At 38.8% G+C, this 19823-nt stretch overlaps 1 protein-coding gene across 2 annotated transcripts in view; it reads left to right on the top strand.

Moving 5' to 3' along the window:
* The first annotated feature begins 245 nt into the window (after positions 1-245).
* SMC3 (structural maintenance of chromosomes 3) overlaps positions 246-19823 on the top strand; it is a 36204-nt gene continuing 16626 nt past the window's right edge. Inside the window, exons 1-13 of one of the 2 annotated variants that reach the window (XM_030807233.1) lie at positions 246-400; positions 1497-1572; positions 6257-6295; positions 7889-7956; positions 8331-8402; positions 9711-9790; positions 10508-10586; positions 12776-12893; positions 13798-13973; positions 14433-14513; positions 15263-15427; positions 15724-15845; positions 16066-16279. In XM_030807233.1, the coding sequence (XP_030663093.1) occupies positions 386-400; positions 1497-1572; positions 6257-6295; positions 7889-7956; positions 8331-8402; positions 9711-9790; positions 10508-10586; positions 12776-12893; positions 13798-13973; positions 14433-14513; positions 15263-15427; positions 15724-15845; positions 16066-16279 (1305 nt within the window). In that variant the 5' untranslated portion in view covers positions 246-385. Of the gene's footprint in view, positions 401-1496; positions 1573-6256; positions 6296-7888; positions 7957-8330; positions 8403-9710; positions 9791-10507; positions 10598-12775; positions 12894-13797; positions 13974-14432; positions 14514-15262; positions 15428-15723; positions 15846-16065; positions 16280-19823 lie in introns of those variants that run through there. The other variant, XM_030807237.1, reaches the window with a different exon arrangement.

Here is a 19823-nt window from a genome sequence, read left to right as displayed (position 1 = left end):
GACCATTGGCCCCGCGCTCGGAGGTGGTACGGACCAACCTTACGGTCGTAGATTCTCCGAGTGAAGCTTTTGACTAAGTCTCAGGAAGGCGTTAGCTACAGAATTCTAGATTCAAATGAAATCCACCAAACAACGCTGTGGAGGACTGGTTTTGCCTAAAAGAAAGAGCAGACCTGAACTTGACTCCTCCTACGCCCTGTGAAGGCTGCAAGGTGGTTCCGTCCGAGGCGCGGACTCCGCCCCCCACGAGCGCCGCCATTTTGTTTGGCTGGACGGGAGCGAGCGGCGCTCTGGGGGAGGGGTCGCGTAGGCGCCTCACCTGACCCTGCAGCCGCGCAGTTGCTGCTCCGGGGCAGGTCTCCTTCCAGGCCAGGGGCCCGGAATCATGTACATAAAGCAGGTAAGGCCTTCGCGTCTCTCCATCCCGTCGTGGGCCGGTAAGGACCGCTCCTTGAGGCGGGAGTGTTGCGGCGCCACCCGCAGCCTCTCCCCTCTCTCCACAGGCTGGACCAGGGCTGGGCGGGGACTGTGGGGGAGGAGGGAGACCCGGGCCCCGCGAGTGCCCCCGGCTGCGGGGTCGCGGAGAATTGGGGCCCTCCTTTGCAGCCCGGGCCTCCTCGCTGGCGCTTGTCTGGGAGAGGCAGGATCTCCGAGAGGTGTGGAAGGGCCGGCGGGCGGGCCGCTGGGAGGGTCTGGGCCTTCCTGGGCGGCCCCAGAGCTGGCGGGGGCACCGCGCCGGGGCGGCCGTGGGCGGGAAGGGCTGTGTGGTCCTGCAGGGGTGGCCTCGCACGGGCCATGTGTCTGGGATGTGTGGAAAGGTGGCCTCCCCGGCCCGGGGGCGGCCCTGGGGGCACTGGCTGGTGTGTCGTCACCTGTCACTGCGGGGGGCCGTTCCTCTCCCCGTTTAACCCGCGAAGTGAGCGGGACCCTCCTGCTTGCAGGATGCGGAGCGCCGCTTCCCTCGGTTGTTTACTTCTGTCAAAATGGTCTTCCCGCGCGGGAGTCCACCACAAAGAGCCCAGGCACACGGCCTTGGAGACGGTTTTCTATTGGGTCCGTCGGGTGCTGAGCACTCCTTCTTTGGAACGTGGGCGCTTTCTGGCTGGCCGGCGTGAGTGACTGAAAGCAGCACTCGGTGGTCTTGGAGTCGGGAGAGCTGGGGCCCGTCGGCCTGCTGGATAGACTTGCTATTGTACTGCAGCGTTTAGTGTTCCAGTTAAGCTCAGTGTTCTTGATTTTGAAAGGTCTTTAACAGGTTGACAGCTGTAACTCCTAAAAAAAATAAAACCCAGCAGCATTGCCCTGGCAAAGATTACCGATAAAAGGACTTTTTTTTTTTTAGCAGATTTTTGATCACTTTCCAAAATGAATTTTTCTTATATGAAATTGGGAGTTTTCTATATTGCATTAAATGAGAAACAAGAAAGAAATGCAAGAGAAAAATGTTAATGTATTTTTTTTTGGGTGGGTTCTCAAAAATGTTTTTTATTTACTAGGTGATTATCCAGGGTTTTCGAAGTTACAGAGATCAAACAATTGTAGATCCCTTCAGTTCAAAACATAATGTGATTGGTAAGTATTCTTGGTTTACTCGGTCATATTTATAGTCTATACAGAAAACGTAAATTCTGTCAATTTGTATATTGGCTAAAGGAGACAAGAATTGTCTTTGAATATTAAGTTATATTTTTCTGCTTGAAATAACTTTTCTGTCTTATTGCACTGATGAATTGCTTATTTTTATAAACTTAAAATGTTTGGATAAAACACTCATAAGTTATACATTTTTTATCTGGGTAGTCTTGTATGTGTGTGTAAGAGTGTTTTAAAGCATTTCCGCTCTTCTGTTCTTGTTATATATCCTAGTTAAAATGCTGACTGTTGCATTATTTCAGAGACAGACAATTTTTATTCACAAAGTAGATCCCAGGATTCCCCCCCACCCCCAGCAGTCAATGTCTCTAAGGACAGACCATGTAGCTAGATTGGAAGAGCATAAACTTTGGAGCATAACAGGATGGGGTTCAAATCCCAGTTGTAGGGGGGTGGGGGTCTGGGGGAAGGATAGCATTAGGAGAAATACCTAATGTAAATGTCGAGTTGATGGGTGCAGCAAACCAACATGGCACATGTATACCGATGTAACAAACCTGCATGTTGTGCACATGTACCCTAGTATAATTAAAAAAAAAAAAAAAAAAAATCCCAGTGGTGGCACACGTTCTTTTTCACTTTCTGAGAAGCTTCAGTTGTCTCATTTGTAAAGTGGAGATGATACCTGTCTCATAGGGCTGTTGAGAAGATGAAATGAGAAACCTTATGTAAGTGTGAGGATAAAGAGCTGATGGTGATTGCCATTAACGATATGTAGTCATTATAGATTGCTCAGATTGTAGTGTGCATTTTGCTGATACAGCTAACAAAAATGTTTTCAGACATTCTGCTGAGTATTTTACAGGATAGATGAAAGGAGTGCTTCTGGACACCAGAAAAACAGACTGCTGTTGACACAGTTTTGCTGTACAGAGTCCAAACTAAGTGGTATATTAGTTTGCTAAGGCAGCCATAACAAAATACCATAGACTGGTGGCTTAAACAAGATATTTTTTTTCTCGTAGTCTGGAGGTCAGACATCCATGATCAGGATACCTGCATGGTTAGGTTCTGGTGAGGCTCTCTTCCTGGCTTATAGACAGCTGCTGTCTTGCTGTGTGCTCACATGGCCCCATCCTCATGTCCTCATTTAACCATAATCATCTTCCAGGGGCCCCCATGTCCAAATACTACTATCACATTCAGGATTAAGGTGTCACTTGTTTCAGGGGGACACAATTCAGTCTGTGGCACGTGGGTGAGATTCATATTACTAATGTTTCCAGAAGACCTTTAGAGAATCATACTTTATTTTGTATAAAATGATAAAATTGAAGGCAGTTTTTTTTTGCCCTCGATTTATCAATAGCAGCCTTGTAGTTGGGAATAAAGAAGGCATATTTTTTTTTCCCGCCTGTGCTCTATCTACTGAAGTCATTTAATTGAATTGACATGCCATAGGGTGGCTTAATTGTACTGAGGTGTTGCTTACATATAAGTACTTTCTCATTTTTTTCATCAATCAGAAACTCTTTAGAAATGTAGAAAAATAAGAATGATGAGATTTCTGTTTTCTTTAACTTGCACCTTAAAATAAGTATCTTAATATTTCATTTGTGTGATTCTATAAATGATCTGTAAAGTAACTTGTTAGCTAGAATGATTACATTTTTTCTGTAAGGTCCATCAAATACCATTGTTTTAGCTATTATCAGTTAGCTGTTTTATTTCTGTGATTGCAGCATTAATTTGTTAATAGTGACTGTTACAAAGGAAAATGGTTTTGTTTAACTAAAACAAATGAACCCAAGATAACAATACTGATTAAAACCAGATACATTAATAATATTAAGAAAGACCAAAAGTAGTTATGTACTGAGATTTGCCTTAAAAATATCTGGTGAAAGCATACCACTTTGATTGATGAATGATGTTGACTATTAAAAAATATCTCTTGTACTGATGTTGGGTATATGCATCAAACATATACCTTTTTAGGGATTTTTTCCCCCTAACCTTTTAACAAAAGAAATACATGTTATAGAGCATTATGGAAAAGCTAAAAGGAAGAAAATTAAGATAAACTATAATCCTTTTACCCAGAGATAACCATTCTTTGTTTTTTACTGCACACCATGATTCTTCAGAGATAACCATTCTTAATAATAACAGTCTATACTTATGATTAGTCCTGGTTTCCTAGAAAACAGCACAGACAGGATTAGCTGCTAAGGCTTTAATGGGAGGTGCAGTTTGAGGGCAAGAATGAAGAGAAAAGCTGGTCGCAGATTTCTCAAGAAGACACAGGTGGTTTGCAGTCATGTTGAAGAACTCACAGACTTTGTGGACCCACCATGCCTTAGAAAGGTCAGATGATAGAGGAATGGATTTGGATTCCAACAAGGATTTGTTTGCTGGCACCTGTCTTTCATTGGTCAGAGTTTTCTGCATCCGGCATTGATGCCTCCAAGCTTTTGGATTGTGGTGCTCTGGGAACTAACACCCGGAAGTAGTCAGGGAGTTATAGCCTCCTTTCCATGTTCACAATTCAGGAGTACCTGAATGTACTCCCAAGGTAGCTTTAATCTACCAGAGGTATTAGGAGACTGAGCTTTTCCACTGATTGGCAGCCAAGGCCTGGGTTGAGAAAGGTGAATCTGGGGCCACATATAAACTGTGTTTACCTCAGTACGTTTTTAGTCTTTGTATACATCTTTTTAATATGTATTTAAATTAAAATGGGTTCATTTTTAAATAAAAATGGGTTCATCATATAACTTACTGGTAATCTGTTATTCTCCTTCAGGATAAATCTTGAAATATCTTTATTAAATATTCAGCATCTTTTAAAATTGCTATATAGTGTTCCACTCTGTAGGTAGGAGTAATTCTTAAAAGGAAATTCTTAAAATTTCAGTTATTTATAGATGGATTGTGGTTTGAAATATTTATTCATTTAATGATAAATTGTCATCTTAAACTTTTATTTAGAAATAGTTCCAAATTTACAGAAAAATTGCCCCAATAAGAACTGCTCAGAGACTACTCATAAACCCTTTACCTAGATTCACCTGTTGTTAACATTTTCCCCACTTGCTGTAGCATTTCCACTCATTACACACCTTTTTCCTTAAAGTTATTTACACCATGGTCCTTTACCTCTGACTTTAATGTGTACTTTCTGAGAGGAGGGATATTCTCTTTCATAATCACAGTACAATTTACAACTTAAGTAATTTAATACATAGTAATCTGTCCATTTTCCAGCTATGTTGACTGACCCAGAAATGTTCTTGATAGCATTTTTCTCCCTCCAGTACAGGATCTAATTTAGGAGCAGGTATTGCATAGTTGTCATGCTTCTTTAGTCTCCTTTAATCTGGATCATTTCCACAGCCTTCCTTTGTCTTTTATAACATTGTTATTTTTGAGAATTAAGACATAAGTGATGTTGTGTCCTTCTCAGGATATCACATCTGGAGGCACATGAGGTCTGTCTGACTCTTCTTGATATTACTTTTGATCACCCAGTCAAGGTCTGATGTTTCCACTGTGTAGGTATTATTTTTTCCCTTGCAGCTAATAAGTAATATAGGCAGATGCTTTTGGACCATGTAAATCTTGTGCTGCTTTTCAAACTTTGTGCCTGCATTTACCATCTGTTGATGACCCTTGCCTTTATTCTGACGGTCACAAAATGATTTTTCATTTCCAGCACTCCTTTCACATTTACAACTTGGCATTTGGTAATTCTCCTCCTTCCTTACCTACTTATTTATCTTTTTATTATTGGTATGGATGCATGGATTATTCCCCCCACCAATAATTTATAATTTATTTGGCCATTTTGATGCTCAGATTACCCCTAGTTTTAGCTACTGAAAGCCCCCTTCAAGCTGGCTCCTGTGTCTGTCATATGCGTTTTTTTAAAAAGTACGTCCTTTCTGGCATGACATAAATGATCTTTTTGAGATTTACTTTGCATTAAAGGTGGTAACTTTGTGGTTAATTTGCTCAGGATATTTCTGGCTGAAGATTGAGAAGACTGACATAGTTATTTATGAGTCTTAACACTGAAAATTTCACTAAACAAATACACTTAAAATGAAAAGGATTTGATACCCTTTTATGTATTGAATTGCTTGTATTTGAATTTTGTTAGTCAAAAAGTACCTTAAAATTATTTATACTTTTGTGGTTCTATGAGACTACACTTGATAATATAGGGTTGATTGTAAACATGAGAACACTTTAAGGATTTAAAATGATTGTTTTAGAACATTAGCAATATATGAATCTTTAAATTGTTAAACATATTATATATAGTTAAAATAGAACTATATATCCATTGTAATATGATATTATAAGAGCCAGGTAGTATATTTAGCTATTCCTATTCATTTTAAACTATTGGGTAAGAGCAAATGGATCAACTGTGAAATATCTTTAAAGAAAAAACTATTAGAAATCTGTACAAAAATTGAATTCATTTAGTGATTATAGTTGTTTTATTGGTTTCTTTTGTTCACTGTTGTTTAATTTCAGATGTTAAGATGTATTAGAAAATTGGATTTTAAAAATATTGAGTATTTTTAAAAAGGTAAACAGTTTTAATTTTATTGGTTTTTATGTAAAATAACTTGTGCTTTTTGAAATTTTCCAGTGGGCAGAAATGGATCTGGAAAAAGTAACTTTTTTTATGGTAGGTGTTGCTTTTTGAATTGTAAATATATTAAGACCTGGGTATCTTAGGGTAGATTATTAAAATCATTAATTTTCTGAGGTTATGTATGCATGAAACCCAAGAAATACTTTATATGGGATTGCAGCTTAGTGTAGAGGGTTTAGAGTATACAGATCTGAATTCTGCTTTATACCCAGTGGCTGATTAGCTATGTGAGACTGGGCAAAACACATAGCCTCTCAAATTTTTCTTTTCACTTTAAAAATGGAGATGTTTGGATGTTTGCCCTGTCTACCTTAGATCGTTTTTAAGAATGGAATGCAATAGTTTGTATGAAAATGCTTTTTAAACTTGAATGTAATATATAAATGTTATAAATGCATATTTTAAATGTATGTAAATGCAGTAGAATAGTTGATAGTATTGTATTGGAAAATGGTTCATCTTTCTTATTTCACCTTTTTAAAAACGTTTTCTAAACCAATCATCTTTGTAAAGGATGAAGAGGTATAAAAAACTTGAAACTGAACAGACTGTTGTCAGTTTGAAGATAGTAAATAGAGCTTTGAAAATTCTCTCTAAAGATAAATTGCATTTAAGTATAAATAGCAATGCCTCTGTTAACAAATCCTTTGAGGAGAAAAACATTTTAACAAAATTAGACAGTTGAGTAGGTTGAAAAATTTGAAATTTTTAGTTGGGTAATGCTTGAGGGAAAGGGGCATTTAGTGGACTGGCTTAATAAGAGCAAAGGTTCTATCTCTTCTGTGCACATGAATCTGAAAGGCACTCTCTAGCCTGTATATCCTATTGTGGTTGTAATTTGGCAATGATGAGAGAGTGGACTGAAGTGGAAGTATTTCAGAATCTCCAGGGATGAGGGCAGTGTGAAGTCTCCTCACCCCGACCTGTGTCCACAGCACACACATTAATGCTTATGCACGTACTTGCTTATGTGGGCACCCCCACCACCTCCACACACACAGTGCCAGCGGTCTCTTGGGTGGACTGGGACAAGAACAGCTGAGTAAAGTGTTCCACTTCCTAGGCAGGGTGGTCCAGTTAGGTACTCTATATCGAAGTAGGAATGGCCCCTTCTTACAGAGCTCAGTATAGTATAAGAATAGTAGAAGTTGGGCATCTCAAACATTTCCCTGTATTTCCTTAGTTTTATTTCTTTTGGTAAAGTATCTGCTTAAGCATATTCTCAAAATACATCCTACTTTGTTAAAAAGGATTTTAACTCATACAATTTATGTCTAGTGGGGAAAAAAGCAAATACAGTGTTAACCTAATCCAGTCAGTGTACACTTTGAGCCAGAGGTATACCTTAGTTTTGCTTGTCTGTTTTCATGTATCTCGGTGGTTTCTCTTTATTTTCTTACTTTAAATATTTCAATGAAGATTTCTCAGTATTTTTCTTATATCATTTCCTACCTAATTAGTTTGTTGTGCAGGCACATTTTCTGCATTTCCTTTTGTCCATATGAAATATAATTTATTTGCATTGTCTATTACCGGACACACTGTGTTCTATTGAGGTGTGGGAAGTTATAAATAAGTTATAAACACTTTTTTAGGGTATACTAATAGTTGTTTTTGTATTTCCAGCAATTCAGTTTGTTCTCAGTGATGAGTTTAGTCATCTTCGTCCAGAACAGCGGTTGGCTTTATTGCATGTGAGTGAGACTGCTTTAAGACATTATTGATATCACATGTATTTTAAAAATAAATTTTCCATGCTGGTTAAAAAAGCATTTGTTCAAGTTTCAGATTCTTTGTGAACAAGACACAATGTATCTCATAAGTGTGTTACTCTGCTGTGAAATTTAGCCTAACATGTTAATGCCAGATAAAAGCCCAATTTTTATACAGTGGTTTAGGAGAAAAAGAGCAGAGACGTTAGATTAGTGTGTGTGTGTGTATATATGAATCTAGTAGAAATTTTTCTCCATTGAATCAGACTTGTTATTATGCCCTAGACTTTAAGAATCCTTTAAAGGATATGAATATCCTACTTAAATGGCAAATTTCTCACTTCTTTCATTTTTAGGAAGGTACTGGTCCTCGTGTTATTTCTGCTTTTGTGGAGATTATTTTTGATAATTCAGACAACCGGTTACCAGTAAGTAACTTTTTTTTTTTTTTAATTTTTTTTTGCACACAAAACTAAACATTTTCTAAAAATGCATACAAACAAAAAGATGCGTATCAAACATATTAGGAAGGTTGCACATGGGAGGACGGGGAATAGAAATGGGGAGTGGGAATTAAAGAAAATGAATGAGAGAGGGACTTTGTATGGATCAATGATAATAACTCAATCCTCTATTTGACAAAGAAGAAGGAGAAGGAAGAGGAAGAAAAAGAAAGTGGGATAAAGGATCAGAAAGGGAGGAAAATAGAAAAAATTAGAGTATGACTCCAGGGTAGACCTGTTTTGTTGTCGCTGGGTTGGTTGGTTGGTTTGTCTGTTGTATTTTTCATATGTTTCGCCATGTTGGCCAGGCTGGTCTCGAACTCCCAGCTTGAAGTGATCAACCCGCCTCGGCCTCCCAGAGCGCCGGGACTACAGGTGTGAGCCACCACGTCCAGCCCCCACATTGCTTCTGGCCTCCGTGGTAGACCTCCCAGACGGGGCGGTCGGGCAGAGGCGCTCCCCACATTCCAGACGGGGCAGCCGGGCAGAGGCGCTCCTCACTTCCCAGACGATGGGTGGCAGGGCAGAGGCGCTCCTCGCTTCCCAGACGACGGGTGGCCGGGCAGAGGCACTCCTCACTTCCCAGATGATGGGTGGCGGGGCAGAGGCGCTCCTCACTTCTTCCCAGACGGGGCGGCCGGGCAGAGGTGCTCCTCACTTCCCAGACGGGGGCCGGGCAGAGGCGCTCCTCACTTCCCAGACGGGGCGGCCGGGCAGAGGCGCTCCTCACTTCCCAGACGATGGGCGGCCGGGCAGAGGCGCTCCTCACTTCCCAGACGATGGGTGGCTGGGCAGAGGCGCTCCCCACCTCCCAGACGGGGCGTGGGGAGGGAGGGAGGGAAGGAAGGAAGGAAGGAAGGAAGGAAGGAAGGAAGGAAGGAAGGAAGGAAGGAGTAACTTTTTTTTTTAATGTAATGTTGAGAATGTAATTGGTTTAGCTGATTTTCTTCATACTTTGAAACTTTTTAAGCTTTTATAATGTTATAATAATTACAGTTTATATACTGATTTTATCTTAAAATGACAATGAATACTCTGTTAACAAATGGGAATGTACAAACTGTTGTGAAAAGTGTCTTGGTTAAGAGTATTGAGTATTTGTAGTATTATTTTTAGTGAGATAATTGAAATTTTAAAATAAATAGTTATGGGCAAGGACTTCAAAATGACCTTATTTAAAAAGTTTTCTCCTTTACTATTAAATTAACTTTGGGCTTTAACATTTTTTCTTAGATTGATAAAGAGGAAGTTTCACTTCGAAGAGTTATTGGTGCCAAAAAGGATCAGTATTTCTTAGACAAGAAGATGGTCACGTAAGCATTTTTCTTTTTTTTTAAAAAAATTGAATATGTACTTAAATAGAGATGGGGTGTTGCTGTGTTGGCCAGGTTGGTCTCGAACTCTTGGCCTCAAATGATCCACCTCGGCTTCCTAAAGTGCTGGGATTACAGACATGAGCCACCACGCCCAGCCAGCATTTTTCTTTTTCTCAATACGGAGTCTCGCTCTGTTGCCCAGGCTGGAGTGCGGTGGCACAATCTCGGCTCACTGCAACCTCCACCTCCTGGGTTCAAGCTGTTCTGCTGCCTCAGCCTTCTGAGTAGCTGGGATTGCAGGCAGGTGCCACCACACCCGGCTACTTTTTGTATTCTTAATAGAGATGGGGTTTCACCATGTTGGCAGGCTGGTCTCGAACTCTTGACCTTGTGATCTGCCTGCTTTGGCCTCCCAAAGTGCTGGGATTATAGGCATGAGCCATTGCGCCCAGCCTGCATTTTTCTTTATGATTTCCTTACAAAAGAGTAAAAGTATTCTTTTACCTGCTTCACATATGAGGAATATTTGCTTCATCTTCAACAAGTCAAAATATAGAGGATAAACATAAGAATCAGAAAGTTCTGAGGATGATACAGATGGTTTAATTACTGGTCTTTCCTCCCTAATGCTGTCAACCCAGGGGCTACTCTACTCATTGCTTAATGGTGCTTTAAAATTATTTAACGGAAAGTAATTTCATTGTTTGTCAACAGGAAAAATGATGTGATGAACCTCCTTGAAAGTGCTGGTTTTTCTCGAAGCAATCCTTATTATATTGTTAAACAAGGAAAGGTAAAACAATTGTATGTCCTTTTTAAATAGAATTTGTTTTCTGAGTAATTCTTGAGTGATGAATTTGGTTTATTGATTTGAGTGGTTAAGCTGAAGCAAAAATGGCCATATTCTTTTACATGGCCATAAAGTACCAAATAGGTCCATTGCATGTTGAGATGGAAGTATTTCAGCATATTAAGTGGACTTGTTTTCCTAGTGACTGGTATTACTTACTGAGGTGAAAGTATGGGAAGACATTATTGGCTTATGAATGTTGCAATAATTAAGAATATTGTAGGAATTCTATAAAAATCACATTTGAAAAACTTTCTAAAATATTTTGTGTTACCTAATTATTTATCACAATTAAAATACTGAAAAGCTAACATTACCAGAAATCTGCCATGTTGCTACATGTTATTTTCCCTAATAGGGATTATGTTTTTTACATTTTTTCAGCAGCCAAACTACAAACTTTTTTAGCTGATTGTTCTGCTCTCTTCTCATATACTTTCACTTTTTTTTTTGGACTAGGGAAAATTCTCAAAGAATATTCACTTATTTTATACTGTAGGCCTTTTTTTCTAGATACATATTGGAAGGTTAACATTTAGAAGAACTGATTAGGAAGAATATGGAGTTTCAGTTTTAGAAAATGTGTTACTGGAAGAACAAATTTTCCGATTTAACTATTTGTGGGAAATAAATTTTTTTAAATGGAGGCTGATTTGAAAGAGCACTTTTCTGAGATCCCTCTGCTCTCAATCTAGGCCCTTTTACTTCGTTTCAGTTTCTGCCTCTATGTCATCCTTGATTGCCTCATCTAAAAGCATTGCCTTCCCCCAACCCTATGTGCTTTATTTCCTTAAACTGTTTTATTTTTCTTCATAACACTTACACTGTTATGATAATACTTATTTTCTTTTTCCATTAGAATGTAAGCTCCATGAGGGCGGGACCTTTTCTGCTTTGTTTGCTCTTTTCCAGTGCCCAGCAGTGGCACATATGCTGTAGCCATTTGATAAATAATTTTTAAGTGAGTAAATTGCATGAACGAATATGTATAATTGGAAAGCTCAATAATGAGGATCTGAAGGATGATTCTTTGATGTAGATACTTTTGATAGACCATATTTTCTTAGAGATAATTTCAGTTTTTTAATGCAGTGATACTATTTTTGACATTTAGGGATACTTGTTATATATTAAGTTGCATGGCACTTAAGTGGTACCATTCTCTCTATATTTAAAGCATACCATTTTTGTCATATCGTTAGCCTTCTGTATCTGTAGGTTCCACATCTGCAAATTCAGCCAACCATGGATCAAAAATATTTAAAATAAATAAAATTTTAAAACAATACAATAAGAAATAATACAAATTTAAAAATACTGTATAACTATTTACATAGCATTTACATTGTATTATTATAATTAATCTAGATATTAAAGTATACGGAAGGATGTGCATAGGTTCTATGCAAATACTATGCCATTTTATATAAGGGACTTGAGCATCCTTGGATTTTGGTACCTGCAGGGGGTTCTAGAACCCATTCCCCATGAAAACTGAGGGAGAATTGTACTTTTAATATATTATTGTAGCTTTAAAAAAGAGTGTAGTCAGTGATGGTTTCCCCTTATAAAAATACTTTGTTTTTTGAGAATGGAGCTCATCTTTTATGCCTTATCATATTGACTAAGAAAAAGATGGTGGTGTGAGATACTCCTTCACTTGTTAGCCCTATTCATAAAGGAGAGTTATGGACGTAACAGTTGTATTTGGATTTTATTTGGTAAATTTCATTTAAGTAAAGGAGACATAGATATGTAGGCATGTGTACTATACAAATGACATTAGCCAAATCATAATCTATTTAAAACTTGGCATGTCCCAAATCCAAAAGTCTGAAATACAAAATACCCTACAATCTGAAACCTTTTGAGTATGGACATGACATTCAAAGGAAATGCTTGTTGGAACATTTTGGATTTCAAATTTTTGGATTTGGGTTTCTCAGCTGGTAAGTATAAATGCAAATATTCCAAAACTTGAAAAAATCTAAAATCTGTAACACTTCTGGTTTCTAACCATTTTGCATAAGGGATACCCAGCCTTCATGTGTGTTAAAAACCTTTCAACGTGGAGTTCTTCTTATTAAACTGAGGCTACAGCTATGTAATGATTATTTTTCTAAAAATTTTAGATCAACCAGATGGCAACAGCACCAGATTCTCAGAGATTAAAGCTATTAAGAGAAGTAGCTGGTACTAGAGTGTATGATGAACGAAAGGAAGAAAGCATCTCCTTAATGAAAGAAACAGGTAAAATAAATGTGATTCTGCCTTATTTTTTTGTTGCACATTACTGTTTTTGTGACAGAGTAGCTCCATGATAGGAATATAGTAGGTATTTAGTATACGGCAGCAGTAGATAATGCTGTTATTAATAAAAATTGAGAATCCATAACACCAGTGGTGTTAGTAGCTTTTAAAAATATTGTGGAAACGCACACTGACTTTTTTTTTTTTTTTTTTTTTTTTGAGTTGGAGTCTTGCTCTGTCACCCAGGCTGGAGTGCAGTGGCGTGATCTCCGCTTATTGCAACCTCTGCCTCCCGGGTTCAAGTGATTCTCGTGCCTCAGCCTCCCTGAGTAGCTAGGATTACAGGTGCCCACCACCACACTCAGTTAATTTTTGTATTTTTAGTAGAGACAGGGTTTCACCATGTTGTCCAGGCTGATCTCGAACTCCTGACTTCAGATGATCCGCCTGCCTTGGCCTCTCAAAGTGCTGGGATTACTCATATGAGCCACTGCGCCCGGCCGGCACACTGACTTTTTTAAAGGAAGCTTAAACTGAGGCCCTTACTACATGTTATAAAAGAACCAGTGTCACCATGTGTAAATTTGTTCTCTGGTGCTTTTCATAATAAAGGATCTTAACCCATTTATGCTTAGCATTCCATTATTGGAATCCTAAGCTTGTGGGTGTTACTTATATCCTACTGCTCAAGATCATCGCCAAGGTCTGATTTTTCACAGAAAAAAATTTGCAACCTCTGGCATAAATGGGTTAATTGCTATTTTAGTATTTTAAATTTGGTTACCACATTACATCAAAGAAATAATGCTACAGTTCTTAAAAATAATTTAATTCAAGGTATATTTAAGAAGTGATATTACATAAAAATTTTATTCAATTCTTCTACCTCCCCATTTCTTTTAAGAGGGCAAACGGGAAAAAATCAATGAGTTGTTAAAATACATTGAAGAGAGATTACATACTTTAGAGGAAGAAAAGGAAGAACTAGCTCAGTATCAGAAGTGGGATAAAATGAGACGAGCCCTGGAATATACCATTTACAATCAGGAACTTAACGAGACTCGTGCCAAACTTGATGAGGTAAAATATTTACCTTTGACACTTAAAATCAGATTAATTTTGTTTTTATGAATTTGTTAAACTCAGGCCATAATTACACTTTTCAGTGATTTTAAATAGAAACTTCAAAAACCTCTCAATGAATTTATTAGTTAGCAAGTTTTTTTGGTTTAAGGAAATCAGCCATGTGGTCCTTGCTATATAGTATTATCTGAAATATAATCAGATGGTGGTATTAGGCAGACAAGATGAGAGGAAAGCCATTTTGAAGGCATCTTGTAGTATATTCTAAACTACACATTTTGTACAAAAATTTAGTGTTTCAGTTTTCTAGTTTAAAATCATTTTTAAAATTTTTGTAAAAAATTTGAGTGGTTGCTTGTGGTTTATTTTAATAGATATAAAAATTTTTATTAGATGTTATGAAATATTTAGTAAATACAAAATGAGTTAGATATGATAACTTGTTTTTTTTCTTAGCTTTCTGCTAAGCGAGAGACTAGTGGAGAAAAATCCAGACAATTAAGAGATGCTCAGCAGGATGCAAGAGATAAAATGGAGGTAAGATTATAAACAAGGTTCATGTTAACTTACTTTTTTCTTTTGAGACAGGGTCTTGTTCTGTCATCCAGGCTGGAGTACAGTGGTGCCATCATGGCTCATTGTAGCCTTGACTTCCTGGGCTCAGGCAATCCTCTTGCCTCAGCTTCCTGAATAGCTGGGAGCACAGGTGTGTACCACCACACCTGTCTAGTTTTTAAATTGAGTGTAGAGACAAGGTCTTACCATGTTGCCCAGGCTGGTCACGAACTCCTGGGCTCAAGTGGTCCTTCTGCCTCAGCCTCCTGAAGTTTTTTTTTTTTTTTTTTTTTAAGACAGGGTCTCACTCCATTGCATAGACTGGAATGCAGTGGTGAGATCACAGCTCACTGCAGCTTTGATCTCTCAAGCTCAAGTGATCCTCCCACCTCAGCCTCCTATTTTTTTTATTTTTGGAAGAGATGGAATCTCAGTATGTTGCCCAGGCTGGTTTTGAACTCCTGGGTTCAAGGAGTCTTCCCACCTGGGCCTCCCAAAGTGCTGAGTTTACAGACATGAGCAACCATGTCCAGCCATCGTATGTTTTTGACCATAGTAAACCCTTTTGTACCAGAATTATGGAATGATTACACAAGGGAGAGTTAGAGGAATTGAATATTGAAAAGACAGAGTAGTACTAAACATTAAGTGAAAGAGAATTAATGGTGTCACAATTCTGCTGTTGTACTTCTAATTGCCTGACTTATTTTCTGTTTAATACTTTTGGATAGGATATCGAACGCCAAGTTAGAGAATTGAAAACAAAAATTTCAGCTATGAAAGAAGAAAAAGAACAGCTTAGTGCTGAAAGACAAGAACAAATTAAGCAGAGAACTAAGCTGGAGCTTAAAGCCAAGGATTTACAAGATGAACTAGCAGGCAATAGTGAACAAAGGGTAAGTTAAAATGCTAAAAATGAAAGACGTGAATGTTCAGGTGAGTAGCAACTGTAGAAGACAGTCCTTTCTGTGACTGGTATGTGTTGGAATTTTTTTTTAAGCTTTGCTGCGTTAACATAATTTGTACTCAAGTAACAACTTAGTACTGTCCCTTTGTTTCTTACATTAAAAGAGTTTTCATGTTACAGGTGGGTTTTCTCATGAAGTTTTTTTCATGAGAAAACATTTATGCTAGACCTAAATTATGCAAAAAATTTAAAGCAGTTTGCATTTTTACTTATCTTTATTTACAGAAACGTTTATTAAAAGAGAGGCAGAAGCTGCTTGAAAAAATAGAAGAAAAGCAGAAAGAACTGGCAGAAACAGAACCTAAATTCAACAGTGTAAAAGAGAAAGAAGAACGAGGAATTGCTAGGTCTGAGAACTTTCACCAACACTTTAAATTTCTACATCATATTATGTAAAACTAGGTTGTCCAAGGAGCTCAATTATATAGTAGCTGCTTTTTACACTTAATTCTTTTTGTATCATTTTGAAAAATGGCTTTATGTTTCTGTGTACAGTTGACATTATTGGTTACAATTAAACTTGGTTATTATTCTCCTTTTCATCCCATTCTCTTCTATTTTGTGTAGATTGGCTCAAGCTACCCAGGAAAGAACAGATCTTTATGCAAAGCAGGGTCGAGGAAGCCAGTTTACATCAAAAGAAGAAAGGGATAAGTGGATTAAAAAGGAACTCAAGTCTTTAGATCAGGCTATTAATGACAAGAAAAGACAGATTGCTGCTATACATAAGGATTTGGAAGACACTGAAGCAAATAAAGAGAAAAATCTGGAGCAGTATAATGTAAGACGTTTTATAGCTGCTTTGTAAAAATCTTTCAGAAGAGATAAACGTGTTTAGTTTTATCTACTTCAAGTTTTCTTTTTAAATAAGTCTGCATATTGCTCTTAAAATATATGACAGATACTTATTTAGAAAAGGCCTGCACAATTTAATATATAGTTCTCTTTTATAAAGAATATTATGTTCATGTCATTGAGGCTTTATGTAGATTAAGTATATTAAAATGTATGTATGTATTTTTAATGTTTTTGAGATAGGGTCTTGTTCTGTCACCCAATCTGGAGTGCAGTGGTACAAACACAACTCACTACAGCCTCCACCTTCCAGGCTCAGTGATCCTCCATCCTTAGCCTCCTAACTGGGACCACAGGCATGTATCACCAGGCCCAGCAAAATTTTTATTTATTTTTTTGTAGAGACGAGGTCTTGCCATGTAGCCTAGGCTGGTCTCGAAATCTTGGGCTTAAGCAATCCTCCCACCTTGGCCTCCCAAAATGGTGGGATTAGAGGCGTGAGCCACTGTGCCCAGCTTAAAATATGTTTTTATGAATTGGTAGCATGTGTCTTACATACCCTTAATTTTAACAAGATGTCACAACATATGTCTAAAACAGCTTGTTGGTAACATTTTTTTTTTTTTTTGAGATGGATTTTCGCTCTTGTTGACCAGGCTGGGGTGCAATGGTGCGATTTCGGCTCACTGCAACCTCAGCCTCCTGAGTAGCTGGGTTTACAGGCATGCACCACCAAGCCCAGCTAATTTTGTATTTTTAGTAGAGATGGGGTTTCTCCGTGTTGGTCAGGCTACTCTCAAACTCCCAACCTCAGGTGATCTGCCCGCCTCAGCCTCCCAAAGTGCTGGGGTTACAGACGTGAGCCACCGTGCCCGGCTGATAGTAACATTTTTTTTTTTTTTTTTTTTTTTTGAGCCCAGTCTGGAGTGCAGTGGCGTGATCTCAGCTCACTGCAGCCTCCATCTCCTGGGTTCAAGCAATTCTTTGCCTCAGCCTCCCGAGTGGCTGGGATTACAGGTGCCTGCCACCACGCCCGGCTAATTTTTTTGTATTCTTAGTAGAAGCGGGGTTTCACCATCTTGGCCAGGCTGGTCTTGAACTCCTGACCTCGTGATCCACCCGCCTCGGCCTTCCAAAGTGCTGGGATTGCAGGCGTGAGCCACCACGCCCGGCGTAATGTTTGTTTTTTTAAAAACTTGATTTTTTGGTATTCCAGCATCATGTGTTACATTTAGTTGTCACGTTTCTTTTATCTGCTTTAATCTGGACCAGTTCTTCAGTTCTTTCTTGACTTTTGGGACTTGACATTTTAAATTATTTGTTATAAAGTACATATATTAATATTTATGTACTTATTAATTGTATATTATATATAATTATTTGTCCCTAATCTCTTCTTTTTTTTGGAGACGGAGTCTTGCTCTGTTGCCCAGGGTGGAGTGCAGTGGCACGATCTCGGCTCACTGCAACCTCCGCTTCCCAGGCTCAAGCAATTCTCCTGCCTCAACCTCCCAAGTAGCTGGGACCACAGGCACATGCCACCACGCCTGGCTAATTTTTTGTATTTTTAGTAGAATGGGGTTTCACTGTGTTAGCCAGGATGGTCTCGATCTCTTGACCTTGTGACCTGCCCGCCTCGGCCTCCCAAAGTGCTGGGATTACAGGTGTGAGCCACCACGCCTGGCCCCTAATCTTTTATAGTGATTTGCCCACTTTAAGTTTTTGGTGACTCACCTTTAAATGTATCCAAAACCTCAGTGAAGTTTTAAAGAAAGAGCTGTTTTCTTTGTACTCATATTCTCACTTTACATAAAAAAAAAATATAGTGGGGAGCAAACACAACAGCCTCTGTAAGCATAAACAACAGGTAGGTAAAATTGCCAGGAGTGTAGCCTGCTGTTTTTGGAAGTCCAGTCGTGCTGTGGGTTTTAGTTGTGATACTTTTGGAGGGAGTGGAAAAGTTGGGTTAATCCAGGCAGTTCTTTATATGGTTAGTGTAGTCTGAACTGATAGTTACACCTCCTTTCTTGAAATAAAATGAGTTTTCTCTTGAGTTTATGAAACCAACCTCAGCAGATGCCCTTTTTGAAGGTGCCTCCAGTGAGAGAATTTATTCATTTTTTGTCATGCTTGAAGTTCATTATTTTCCAGTATTCCAGCCACACTTTTGGTTATCAGAATGACTGCTTGTGAAGATGAAGCCTTTCCTTTGGACAGAGATGATTTTATAGTGCTGATTTTGTTACGTGAATAGCCTTTTTTTTTGAGACAGTCTTGCTGTGTTGCCAGGCTGGAGTGCAATGGCGCGATCTCGGCTCACTGCAACCTCTGCCTCCCAGGTTCAAGCGATTCTCCTGCCTCAGCCTCCCATGTAGCTGATTACAGGCGCCCGCCACTGCGCCCGGCTAATTTTTGTATTTTAGTGGAGACAGGGTTTCACCATGTTGGTCAGGCTGGTCTCGAACTCCTGACCTCAGGTGATCCGTCCACCTCAGCTTCCCAAAGTGCTGGGATTACAGGCGTGAGCCACCACGCCTGGCGTAAATATCCTTTTGCCTCTTGGTATAATCCTAAGTTAATTTTTCCACAGTGTATTTTTAAAACCTGCAGTATGAAAAATAAAATGTCTTTTTGGTGGTTTTATTATGCTTTATTACGGTTCATTTATGTGATACATATCCTACATACTTATCAAACTAAGTTTTTAGACTTTTCTAACTTATGTCAGTGGTATCTTGGCCGTAGCAACTGCTGTGGAGAAGGGGAAGCTCTTAGATAGTTTCAGTGCAAACTAAATGTTTTCTTTTCTCTTTTCCAAGTTGTAATGCATTTAATAAAGTCCACAAAACATTATATTTTGAATTTAATATAGGTAGCTTACTTTATTATTGGTTCTGAGTAGCATCATGGTGTCAGAAAGGGAACCATTAGTGTTCAGATACACCTGGAAAAAAAGTATGTAGGACTAGAAATACTGTAAGCTGCCAGGCACAGTGGCTTACGCCTGTAGTCCCAGCACTTTGGGAGGCCGAGGTGGATGGATCACGAGGTCAGGAGATCAAGACCATCCTGGCTAACACGGTGAAACCATGTCTCTACTAAAAAATACAAAAAATTAGCTGGGCGTGGTGGCGGGCGCCTGTAGTCCCAGCTACTCGGGAGGCTGAGGCGGGAGAATGGCGTGAACCCGGGAGGCAGAGCTTGCAGTGAGCCAAGATTGCGCCACTGCACTCCCGCCTGGATGACAGAGCGAGACTCCGTCTCAAAAAAAAAAAAAAAAAAAATACTGTAAGCTGTAATGCTAGTTAATAACACAAGTCTTCGAACTGTAAAAGTTGAAACATTAATTTAGGAAAACTGACTCCTCAAGGTTTATACTCTTAGCATGTGTTCAGATAGCCTGGGGATGAATTAAATAATTGCTGCAGAAAAGTTAAATTTTACATAGGGAATTTGTTAACTCTTTTATGGTTTCAGATACCACTGAGTCCCAAATTCCTTATATGTAGAATTAAAGGGTTTAATTATCC

The sequence above is a fragment of the Nomascus leucogenys genome, chromosome 3 (genome assembly GCF_006542625.1).
Source record: "Nomascus leucogenys isolate Asia chromosome 3, Asia_NLE_v1, whole genome shotgun sequence".
In the NCBI taxonomy this organism is placed as follows: Eukaryota; Metazoa; Chordata; class Mammalia; order Primates; family Hylobatidae; genus Nomascus; species Nomascus leucogenys.
Note: the sequence above shows the minus strand (reverse complement) of the source record. Positions and strands in the feature narration are given on the sequence as shown.